This window comes from Symphalangus syndactylus, chromosome 1 (genome assembly GCF_028878055.3).
Source record: "Symphalangus syndactylus isolate Jambi chromosome 1, NHGRI_mSymSyn1-v2.1_pri, whole genome shotgun sequence".
Taxonomy (NCBI): Eukaryota; Metazoa; Chordata; class Mammalia; order Primates; family Hylobatidae; genus Symphalangus; species Symphalangus syndactylus.
The window spans coordinates 36,720,985-36,733,396 of record NC_072423.2 but is presented as its reverse complement, the minus strand read 5'-3'; the positions used below and the strand labels follow the sequence as shown (position 1 = coordinate 36,733,396).

Below are 12,412 nucleotides of genomic sequence, written 5' to 3'. Positions count from 1 at the left end.
CAGCACTTTGGGAGGCTGAGGTGGGCGGATCACCTGAGGTCAGTAGTTTGAGATCAGCCTGGCCAACGTGGAGAAACCCTGTCACTGCTAAAAATACAAAAATTAGCCAGGCGTGGTGGTGGGCACCTGTAATCCCAGCTACCGGGGAGGCTGAGGTTGCAGTGAGCTGAGATCACGCCACTGCACTCCAGCCTGGGTGACAAAGTGAGACTGTGTGTCAAAAACAAAAAAAAAAAACAAAAAAACAAAACCAGCTCTGCTCTTGGGCTCCACTCTGGACTTACTGAAACAAAATCTAAGGGTGTGGGGTTATGAGTGGATTTTGACAATCATCTGGGGTTGGGAACCACTGCCCTAGATATCAAAATAATAAATACCATAACAACATATGGATGTTTAATTTTTCTACCACCTTCCATTTCTAAGACAAAAGTTATGTTTTGCCAATAGTGGATAGCTGAAAGCTAATAAGCTTTTAAGATTGGCTTTTCATATGTGTCAAAATATCTTGCAGTTCTTGCTGACATAAATTTGAGACACATAGTGAAAGACGACAAAGTATGAACATGCCAGCTTTCTTTCTTAGGAACTCTATACAGAGATATGTCTTTTCTGAGGGACATGGCAGCAAATATGGTTGAGTATTAGTCCCAATTCAATACACAATTCAATTATTATTGAATTAATTGAATTAATCCCAATTCAATACCCAAATCAGCATTAAGTGGTATTGTTCAAGTAGAACCTGTAGGCTTACACTGAAGGATCTCTGAGATGGCAGGTCAGTAACAGGTTATCCTCCTCCTCTCTTGGAACCCACCTCAGAAAACAATTTAGTTACTCAAAAAAGGGCTAAACAATCTGAAATCTATACCCTAGGGCAGGCTTTTCCTTAGAGTGGGAGGTTATATGCAGGTGGGATAGATCAAAGTTACTGAGCACCAAATTTTATTTTTCTAAGTGAGGCACCTAATTGGTTCCCTGTTCCCCCAGAGAATGACAGGAACTATTAAAATTCAGCATCGTGTGTGGTTCCTAGGAGTGCATCCAGCAAAAAGCTCTTTGTTCTACTTCTAAATCAAATATTTTAAGCCAAGACTATACATGTTTATAGACTTCCACATTTTTTCCAGCTAGTACTTTACCAATCTAATTATTTATGTCTTTATTTTGCTAATACTCACCTGAGCAAGAGGAATATTATTTTGACTTCCTGAGACTATGCGTTTAACTCACAGTGAAGAGAGCACTTGATTTCAGAGAGACTTGGATTCATACCCTGGCTGTCACTTACTGATTTGAAACCTTACAAGACAACCTCCGTAAGCCTCAATTTTCTCATTCACAAAGAAGTCTCCCTTACTGGAACTCACAGTGAAGAGAGCACTTGATTTCAGAGACTTGGATTCATACCCTGGCTGTCACTTACTGATTTGGAACCTTGTAAGACAACCTCCCTAAGCCTCAATTTTCTCATTCACAAAGAAGTCTCCCTTACTGGAGATGTGGGAAGACTGAATGAAGTACTTCCATTGTGTGTAAAACAACCAGCAAGGAGCTGCGGTACCACCTTCTCCATATAGCCTTCTCTGTTTCACCCCAGGATTTCTCCCATCTCATAATTTCTTTTATCTTGTCAGGATCACGTAATTTTTCTGTTATTTTCTGTGTGTTGATTTCTAAACTCTCAAAGGAACAATAAGATATGATTACTGTGTGTTGATTTTTTAAATCTCAAATGGACACTAAGATATGATTACTTCCTCCATGGAGTTTACACGGTCTTGGTTTTTCTGTTGTATCTAGGACAGTTCTTCATAAAGATTTTTTATTTAAACTGATTACCAATCTTCTTTTCTCTACAGGTGACCTTGGTTTGGCCACTTTTTCAGGACTCTGAATGCCAAAGAAGACTTACCTCCAGAAATATTATAGAACCAGTTTGTTTTACTATAAACTTACCAATACCCATGATAGAGGGATCACATCCAGATACAAAGTAGCCCACAATTCTTGCCAGTGGTGTGAAGTTATGTTTCTTAACAGCATCTTCACTAGCTATGATAACAGCTCCAGCACCATCAGCTATCCCCTTGAAAATAAATAAAAATACTGGATTAACTAAAGGCTAAAATAATCCAGTTAATCAAGGTTTGAACTAATGGACTAGTAGTATTAGGAATATGGCAGTACATAGGAAGCCAGTGCACAGTGTGAGATACAATTGGAAAAGTGGTACTGTGGTGGATGAAGGAGATTTAAGGCACAGAATACAACTTTACTAAAGAAAAAGGAAAAGAGTGTCAAGGAAAAACTTTTATCTAGATGTGAGTAGATGTAAGAAGAAATATGATGAACTGTATGCATGAGGGAAAAAAAGTTTGAAAACCAAAATGATAAGCCAGATAGATTTGCTTCTGAAATTTCTTAGTTCTGAAAAAACTAAGAAATCAGAAGAGTATTATATAAATATGAAAAGATTTTGTATGGGACTATGAAAACCTAAATTAATTGAATATGAACACTATTAGTTTAAGCTAAACAACTAAAGACTGGCATAAAAAGTATTTACAAGATACTTCATGATTATTTTCATTGAACAGACCAGGAAGAATTCAAGCTAATCTGTGTGGTGATACCAACCGATGCATTCCCTGCAGTGACAGTTCCATCTTTCTTGAATACTGGAGGAAGTTTCTGTAACTGTTCCAGGGTGGTTTGGGGCCGAGCATGCTCGTCCACCTGCATTGTCTGTTTCCCTTTCTTTGTCTTCACTTCAATTGGTGCCATTTCATCATTAAAGTAGCCAGCATCATTAGCTGAAAAATAGTAGAGAGACTATCATAAGAATAAAAAAGAGAAACATGAAAATAAATCACACATATTATTCAATTTAATTTCTCATCTACCCTTTCCTCACAGTCTAGTTTAATATTGAGTCTTTATTAATTTTTGAGACAGAGTCTCACGTTGTCACCCGGGCTGGAGTGCAATGGCACAGTCTCGGCTCACTGCAACCTCTGCCTCCCAGGTTCAGGCGATTCTCTTGCCTCAGCCTCCCCAGTAGCTGGGATTATAGGTGCCCACGACCATGCCCAGCTAATTTTTTTATATTTTTAGTAGAGACAGGGTTTCACCATGTTGGCCACACTAGTCTCGAACTCATGTCCTCGTGATCCGCCCTCCTTGGCCTCCCAAAGTGCTGGGATTACAGATATGAGCCACCACGCTCAGCCTGAGTCTTTACTATTTACTTACACAACTTACCTTCTGTATTGGAGGATTTACGATACCGTCATGTGTTTTTATGTAGATGCATTTTGCATCTTTTAAAAATTATTATATTTTTTTAACCACAATTTTTTTTTTCACCAGGTACTGCTAAGACTGTTAGCAGCATTTGTCTGTTACCTATAGATGTAATGGCACTAAATGGATTTAATGCCCCTTTTAAACTTCTTTTGGTGAGATAAGCAATTAAAAAGTTACCAAGCTGTCTATGCCACAAAGTAATCTAACTGAAACTTAATAGTGATAGGCAACCTGAAGAAATTATGGGAGCAATCACTAATACAATTATAAGTAAAACATCTTACCTACTTTGACCTCCACTGACTAGAATGTACTGTAGTAATCTATAGCTTTCGAAATACGGTCAGGAATAATACTAACCTTAATTTTGATATCACTTTACAATTGGCAAAATACTTTCCTTATATGCCCTTATTTGGTTTTAAAACAACCTTATTAGAATAGGGAAGGCAAATATTGTTATCTCTATCATCTTACAGAGGTTCAGTGAATAAACGATTTGACTGAGCTTGATAACTTGTGCATGGTAGAAGTAGAAACAGAACTGATAACTCTTGACTTCTAGACCAATCCTCTTCCACTATGAACATATAACTAAAAAAACACAGATGAGTTGGATGGCATCAGCTCTATTCCACTTATCCTTCTGAAATGCTAAGATGGACTTTATCCTCATTACTTCAAGCATTTAATACTCCTAAATAAGAGTTGCCACTTGCTTTAACAGTTTAATTTTTTAAATATCACATTTCTTCAACTTGCTGCACTGCTAAAAGAACTGCTGTCACGTTGCCTGTTTTGGACTGGCTCTATAGCAACCTGCTGTGCTACACCAGGGCACTCTAACTAGAGTCTCGGACTAGTTCCAAGTCTCTGAGTCAGGTACAATGATTCTTAATTAGGAGTGGGAGAAGGAAAGCATAAAAGACCCAGTGGGTCTTTTCCAAATACATTACCCCTTCTTATGATTATGATATGGCTTGTGGGAGAGGACATCCTCTATATTCCAGTTGCCACAGTGAGCTATCACCTCTGACAGAGTATATCTTATTCCTCATCATGTTCTACTGACAACAGGACCAGTTCAGCACAAAGCTCAAGAGTCCATCTAGGGTCAAGTAGCAATACCACCTTTTAAGTAGTACTAACTTTTTCAAAAGAGAAATTCCCAGTTAATTTTGCAATAATTAATAAAATATCTGATCATCTAAAACCAAAGGAATAATGAAAAGATGTAATGATTCTTAAAGGTATGATTTGTAAATATTATATAACCATAAGAGAAATGATGAAAATATTTCCTATAGATATTTATTCTATAGATACTGATATTTTCCAGTTTCACTCACCAGTTTTCCATCTCTGCTGTGACTGCAGGGCGTATTTGTCACATTCTTCTCTGCTTATTTTGTGTTTTACAGCAAGATTCTCTGCAGTCATTGCCATGGGGAGCTGGACATGCGGATCTGTTAATCCTACCCATAAAGAATCTTCCAGCTATTAAAAGACATTAATAAAGTGACTTGTTAAGGCATTACCTTTTAAAAGTAATATGTTATAATTTCTTTAAATAATCAACACTTCCAATAAACAAAAGTAAAATTAAGACTTTCTGATAACCATTTACTATTACTATTCATATTCAGTTCTGGGGTATTTTTTTAAAACATGCAATGTTTTTGAAAACATTCAATGTCACACAATAAAATGCACACATTCTCTGTCCCTCTCTAAATGTGGGGGTCTAAGAACAGCCAACAGGACTAGACGTGCATGGTGAGATCACAGAAGTTACCCTACAATCAAAAATTACATCCTCAAGGTCATATTCTATAGAAAACCTGACAATGAGTCTTCATGCAATGTTTTCTTATAGCCATCTTTGTAAACCAGCCCCGAACTCTGTAATAAAGAGTATTATCTGTTTTTCTTTTTCATCCTGCGCCTCAGTGACAGGAATAGCTGGTTCTATCGGTTACTATGTGGCTGAAAAGAACTTGGGACAGGTTCCCAGAGTTACAGAAAGGTTGTTAATTATTATTCAAGTAGTTAGTCTCTAATAAGTGTGCCCCACTTTGCTGCCTCATCAACGTTTGACTCACTGACCTGTCTTTATAAAGGATATCTCAAATGTGTTTGGTGGCTAAAATCCGCATAGATTCTCTTAAGACTCATTCCTTTCAACTTCCAAAAAGGCCAGGTGAGAAACTGGGTGAACAGTGTAAGTCAAACATTACTATAGAAAATGCTAAAAAATATAAAATGTCAGTAGCCCTTTCACATGAGAATAAGAAGAAAACATCATTCTTTATCAGTATTTTACCATCATTCTCAAGTTGTAGCTCTCAAAGATAAAAGAATCAGTTTTTGTTTGATTTGGGACAATATAATCTGTATTCAAAGATGTTTTCTGTGATGATGATGAAATCTATTCTGAGATTGTCCCAGAAATAAAATTTCTATAAGTCATATTAAAGATTTAATTACTCAGATTACTAATTGTTTAGTAGAGAGATTAATTCACTCTTTTGTCTATCTTTTTAATCCACTTCTTCCCTTCCTCCATCTCTCCCATGCCTATGGCCACTTACACAGGATAATTACACTACTAGAGGTCTGCTGAGATAGATAGAATCTAATTTCATATGGGTTAAAATGTCAAAATTAACCACCAAAATAGAGTTTTGAAATAGTTTACAAACGTCTAATCATTCATATCTTACCAATCCTCATCAACAAAATTGGCTTCAAAATTAGTTTTCTCTCCCATAAAAAGGTATGTTATTAAAAGTACTTATATAATGCTAATAAGAACTAATTCTTTTAAATTTTTATGGTTCCAACCTTGATATCTGATCCAAGCTTGGTTCCAAAACGCACATTTCTGACGCAGTAGGGAGCTTGGCTCATGCTTTCGGTTCCTCCACATAAAACAACTTCAGCTTCTTTAACACAAATTTCCTATTTAAAAACAGCAATAAAAACTCCTTTTACCGTACCCAAACAATGTATTAAGAAACACACTGATTTTACAAATTAATGGTAAATCTAACAAATATTGTACCGTAGCTTACAGTGTCTCAAAAGGAAATGATTTTAAAGTAACTGTAAAGCAAATGCTAAAGTATCCATTACCAAGATGCAGGGGGAGAAAACTAAAAGGTTTCAATCATGTTTGCCTGAGTAACAGGCCCTACCTACATGTGGCTAAGAATAGTAATTCTTAACACAATATAAATCTTGAAAATCAACAGATATTAATATCTGGCATAAATGTACAGCAGATAATAAAGGACAAACCCTTTAAAAAGGCAAAACAAAAATTTATCCCATTAATGGATGTACCTGAATAAGACCAGAGATTAACAAGAACTAGTTCAATCTAGGTGGCTCATAAAAAGGAAACCACTTCATTCTTCCAACACTTTCCACTGTTTGCCTTTCTCAGAAAAGGAGCAAATAATGAGCCTCTACGAACCTGATGGTTCTTAAAATTATTACTAGGAAAACCAAGGTCACTATTTAAGATATATCATTATAGAAACAAATTAATGTGAAAATTGTTTATTAAAATACGCCTCTGGCTCTTATTTTGTTTATAATAAAATGAAGACTTTTATAAACGAAATTGGATTTCACTTTACTCTCTTCTTTGTGCTCAAACAAATGTATTTAACCAACTGTCCTTTAAAAAGGTCAAACTAGTTTGTACTTCTACTAAGAGCATCATTCACTTCCTTTGAAATAAAATGCATTTCCTTATACTCTCCTAAATTCTTGAGATTTCCTGCTTGCCTCACGGTCTTTATTCAGTGCCTCACAGGTAATGCTCACAGACCTGGGTTCAAATTCTATGACTCAGTAACCTTAATGGCTTTAATCAGTTTCCCTGCCTGTAAAATGGGAATACTACTAATAGTTCTTGCTTCATATGATGGTTCTAAGATTAAATGAGATATTGAATGTAAATCTAGCAGGGTGTCTAGCATGCAGGAAGCACTCGAAAAGAATGATGAACATTATTAGCTTTTAAAAATACTGAAGTACATATACATAATACTTACCATTTTAACCATTTTTAAGTATACGGCTCAGTGGCATTAAGTGTATTCATAGTGTGATGCAACCATTACCACCATCCATCTCCAGAACGCTTTTCATCTTGCAAAACTGAAACTCCATATCCATTAAACACTAACTAACTTTCCCTCACCAGTCCCTGGGAACACCATTCTACTTTCTGTCTCTATGAATTTGACTACGCTAGGTATCTCAAAGAAGTAGAAACATACAGTATTTGTCTTTTTATGACAGGCTTATTCCACTTTCAGGTTCATTATTAGCTTTTTTTTTTTTTTTTTTTGGAGGCAGGGTCTCACTCTGTTGCCCATGGCTGGAGTGCAGTGGTATGATCATGGTTTACTTGACCTCCAGGGCTCAAGCAATCCTCCCTAACGCTAAAGTGTTATACTGCAGTGGGACATTTCTTCTAGTAACTATTAACATATTTTCAGAGAATTTAAAAAAATGTTGTCCATACCTGACATCCATTCACAATGGACTGAAAACCAGAACCACAGAGCCTATTAATCGTGAGAGCTGGGGTCTCCTTTGGGATTCCCACACGCATACCAACATGCCTTGCCAAATATATAGCATCTGAAGAACTCTAGAAGAGAGAAGGAAAAGAAAAATAATTTCCTCTATAAATCTACTAATTAAGAACAAGCACAAAATACATGGAAATGTTGGCAATCTATCAAAAATGATAAACTATATGGCTCTAAGGTAGGATAAAATGCATCTAAGTACAGCATATTATATCTGATATGTGTTTACAATTTGAATAACAACTACAGTCAACTGGGTTTTTTTCTATTTTTTTATTGGGGCAAAATACACATAACAAAATTTACCACTGTAACCATTTTTAAGTGTATAGTTCAATGGTATTATTTAAATACATTCATAATGTTGTGTAACCACAGTCAATTGGTTTTCAAATATATTAAAGATAATTGCTACTTAGAGAAATCCCATTAAGTCCTTAATATAAGACAGAAATTTGTAACAATTAGAGTTATTTAAAAATGGAATAAGCTATCCTAAAGTAGTATGCTCCTTAACAGAGGAAGTATCTGAGGCTGTGGTTCTCAACCTTGGTTGCAGGCTGGAATAACCTAGGAAGCTTTAATTAACATACTCATGCTCAAGTTCCTAAGCAAATCAATTAAACCAGAAAGGCTGGAGGTGGGGCCTGGGCATCAGTAGTCACTTTTAAAAAGCATCCCAAGTAATTCCAATGTAAAACAGGCTGAGGACTGCACACTTAGGGAGAAGACAGATGAATGATTGGTCAGGAGAGTAAGAGGTAGGAGTAGACTACCGCTCCCAAAACTTTAAAATGCACACGGGGGCATCTTGTTATAATAAAATGTAGGTTCTGAATCAACAGGTCTAGCTCTGCCAGAGATTCTGCATTTCTAACCATTTCCCTGGTGAAGCTGATGTTGCTAGCCCAAGAACCACACTTTGAATAAAAAGAATGACTTAAAAAAAAACCAGTAACAATCAAAAACATTAACAGCCTGTTTTGAAGGCTGTTAGCAAGAGCAAAAGCAAGTTTGACAAAATGTAAAAAATTGGTTTATCAAGGTACGGGGTTTTAGGATGTTCATTGTACTATTCTTTTAACTTCTGTGTAGGTTTCAAGTTTTTCAAAACTCGACAAATTCAGCACATTTATAAATGAAGGGTTTTGAATGCAGATGGAACTGGGAGGAACTCAGTATAACATCAATTAATCTACTAACTAAATGTTTCATTTGTTGACTGAGATGAAGTTATCTTATTTTACAAATTAATGTCATTAAAAAAATTCTTGGCCAATGGATATTCTTTTGCCAAGGTTTGTCAAATATCACATATCAACAGAATAAAAAAAATGTACATGATCATCTCGTGCAAATTATTAACAGATAAATATTTGGGGTTAGGCCTTTATGGTTAAGAGAAAACAGAATATGCTTCAAATAACATTTGACAAATACCACAAAGCTGCTTTTCTAATTGAGTTTAATATTATTAAATATCACTTGGAATAAATGAGTTTTACTTATTTCTTAGGAAACAATGAAATCCAATGTAGATTTCAACACAAAAAGTCAACAGAAAAAGCATTTGACAAAATACAACACCCTTTCATGACAAAAACACTGAACAAACTAGGAACAGATGGCAACTTTCTCAATCTGACAAAGGGAATCTATAAAAAATCCATAGCTATCATCATATGTAAAGGTGAAAGGCCAGATGCTTTACCCCTATAATCAGGAATAAGACAAAGATATCCATTTCTTATAACTTCTATTCAACATTGGAGATTCTAGCCAGGGCAATTAGGGAAGAAAAAGAAATAAAAAGAATCCACTTTTCATTTTTTTTTTTGGATTTCACTGTTTCCTAAGAAATAAGTAAAACTCATTTATTCCAAGTGATATTTAATAATATTAAACTCAATTAGAAAAGTAGCTTTGTGGTATTTGTCAAATGTTATTCGAAGCATATTCTGTTCTCTCTTAACCATAAAGGCCTAACCCCAAATATTTATCTGTTAAGCACTTAACATCCTTACAAGAAAACTCTATCTTGGCCTGATAGAAAACTTAATGCAAGAAAAACTGTCTTTAGGAACAGAGGCACAAACACAATGAAACTGATACTATTTATAGTGACTTTGTGTTATAAAGTTTGAGAGAATACATGCTGGGAAAAAAATATTTTAGAAGGAAAACTCCTTTAAAATTCTAGAAAACACAAAAAACTAAAGTATCCAATTTCTATGTAATCTGTTCTAATGCCTTCTTAGGTCAAAGTTACAAAATAAAAAGAACAAAAGACAATATTGAGAATTCTTTATGAAAATATTTTAGGTTCAACAGACTTAACTGCCAAAGGAAAAAAGTCACTGCTTTTTCTGGATGTGAACATACACAACGGCAAGATGAACAGAATCAAGTTCAAACGCAAGGCCTAGTGATTTCTGTGTTCATTGTCATTCTCTTTCCTTTAGCAATGACCACATCATTGACATCTTTAAATATATATATCATATATATATTTGTGTGTGTATATATGATACATAAGGTACATCATAGAAATTGATCAAATATATATATATATCTCTCTTATCTTTTTCATTAGATTATTACCTCCTTTTGGTCCACCTTGGGTGCCATAGCACCTATAATAGCCTCTAACTAGGTATCCAACAAATGTTTGTATACTTTAAAGGAATACTGAATTTTCAATTACCTGCATATGAATGACTGATTTTGTACATCACACATAGCAAGACAGAGGGTAAGGAAGCATCTTATTTCTTATAACAAACGCTGATCAAGCTCCTACAATGTGTAAGAAAATTAGGGGAGGTGTGCTGTATGGCTTGGGTTTACTAAGGTGGCATATACAGAAGATCAATTAACTTCAAGTAAGCCAAGGAAGTCAATCTGCTATTTAGGAAGCACTGAAATGCATCCCAAGTCAGACATACAGTTTCTAGAACATATGATGCTTTGAATTATGCATGCCATTGATTCTGGAGTCACAGAATTACTCAAATTACAAATGTATAAAGTCTGTAACTATTGGCTGGGAGTGGTGGCTCACGCCTGTCATCCCAGCACTTTGGCGGGCCGAGACAGGAGAATCACGAGGTCAAGAGATCGAGACCATCCTGGCCAATGTGGTAAAACCCTGTCTCTATTAAAAATACAAAAATTAGCTGGGCTTGGTGGCTCACGCCTGTAATCCCAGCTACTCGGGAGGCTGAGGCAGGAGAATTGCTTGAACCTGGGAGGCGGAAGTTGCAGCGAGCCAAGATCGCACCACCATACTCCAGCCTGGCAGCAGAGTGAGACTCCATCTCAAAAAAAAAAAGTCTATAACTATTATTAACTTGTTTACCATTATGATATGTTAAAGGAATTATTTTTAGAAACTGATCAAAGAAGCAATAGGAGTAAACACCTTCCTTTACCCTACTAACCTGCACGACATTGCCTATAATCACACTGTCAACAGTTTCAGGTGAGACTTTGCCGGCAGACAAGGCAGCCTTGGCGGCAAATTCAGACAAGTCAGTAGCAGTGAAGTCTTTCAGAAGGCCTCCGTAAGCTCCAAAGGGCGTTCGCTTAGCAGCAACTACAAACACACCTATTGCAACAAGAAGAGATTTGTAAGCCATCACAGATTAGTAAATACCTCTAAATGCTTCGAATAATCTCACTGTGAAACCTTACACAATTTAAAATTAGATAATGGAAATTTCTGTTAGGCAATAATACCTAGAACAAGTCACACCCACGGAAGCAGAGTCTTAAGGACTACCAGTTTGACAGTTTGATCTTTACCTACATGCAGGTACCAAGAACTGCACTGCATGCTGTTAAGGAAGAAGACCACCACTTCTCCTGCGCATCCCACCCCCATTGCCTAGTTTATAAAACAGGAGAAAAAGAAACAAACAAAAAGTTAAAAAGAAACAGAAGTAAGATAAATAGCCAGATGGCCTGGTGCCACCACCTGGCCCTGGTAGTTAAAATAATAATAATAATAATATCAATCCCTGACCTAAACTACTTGTATTCTCTGTAAATCCCAGACATTGTATGAAAAAGCATTGCAAAACTTTCTGCTCTGTTAGCTAATGCATGTAGCCCCCAGTCACGTTCCCCCTGCTTGCTCGATCTATCACTATCCTTTCATGTGGACCCCTTAGAGTTGTAAGCCCTTAAAATGGCCAAGAATTTCTTTTTGAGGGAACTTGGCTCTTAAGACGCAAGTTGGCGGATGCTCCCGGACAAATAAAGCCTCTTCCTTCTTTAATCCGATGTCTGAGGAGTTTTGACTGCGGCTCGTCCTGCTACACTGTGATGTAAAGCCATTCTGGTTAGACAACTTTCTTGTTCTCTGGTGCTTCACAATGCTAGAAACATTTGCTGAGAACTAAAATCCTTCTTCTGTGTGCTGGAGTATATTGCCTAGTATTAGAATAAAAGAATCTCCAAACTAGAAGGTGCCTTAGGGTTGTCTGAGG

The 12,412-nt window shown here is 36.2% G+C and overlaps 1 protein-coding gene and 1 long non-coding RNA gene across 5 annotated transcripts in view; one reads left to right on the top strand and one right to left on the bottom strand.

The window, feature by feature from the left end:
• The window catches only part of LOC129493474 (uncharacterized), a 55,806-nt gene extending 50,888 nt beyond the window's left edge, over positions 1-4,918 (top strand). For all 3 annotated transcript variants that reach the window (XR_010120992.1, XR_010120991.1, XR_010120993.1), the window contains one exon: positions 1,866-4,918. This is a non-coding gene — a long non-coding RNA (uncharacterized lncRNA). The remainder of the gene's footprint in view (positions 1-1,865) is intronic.
• ACAA2 (acetyl-CoA acyltransferase 2) overlaps positions 1-12,412 on the bottom strand; it is a 30,511-nt gene that overhangs the window by 6,511 nt on the left and 11,588 nt on the right. The window contains exons 2-7 of one of the 2 annotated variants that reach the window (XM_055299694.2): positions 11,363-11,529; positions 7,853-7,981; positions 6,157-6,273; positions 4,662-4,809; positions 2,644-2,819; positions 1,963-2,092 (exon numbers count right to left, since the gene is read on the bottom strand). In XM_055299694.2, the coding sequence (XP_055155669.2) occupies positions 1,963-2,092; positions 2,644-2,819; positions 4,662-4,809; positions 6,157-6,273; positions 7,853-7,981; positions 11,363-11,529 (867 nt within the window). The remainder of the gene's footprint in view (positions 1-1,962; positions 2,093-2,643; positions 2,820-4,661; positions 4,810-6,156; positions 6,274-7,852; positions 7,982-11,362; positions 11,530-12,412) is intronic. The other variant, XM_063640004.1, reaches the window with a different exon arrangement.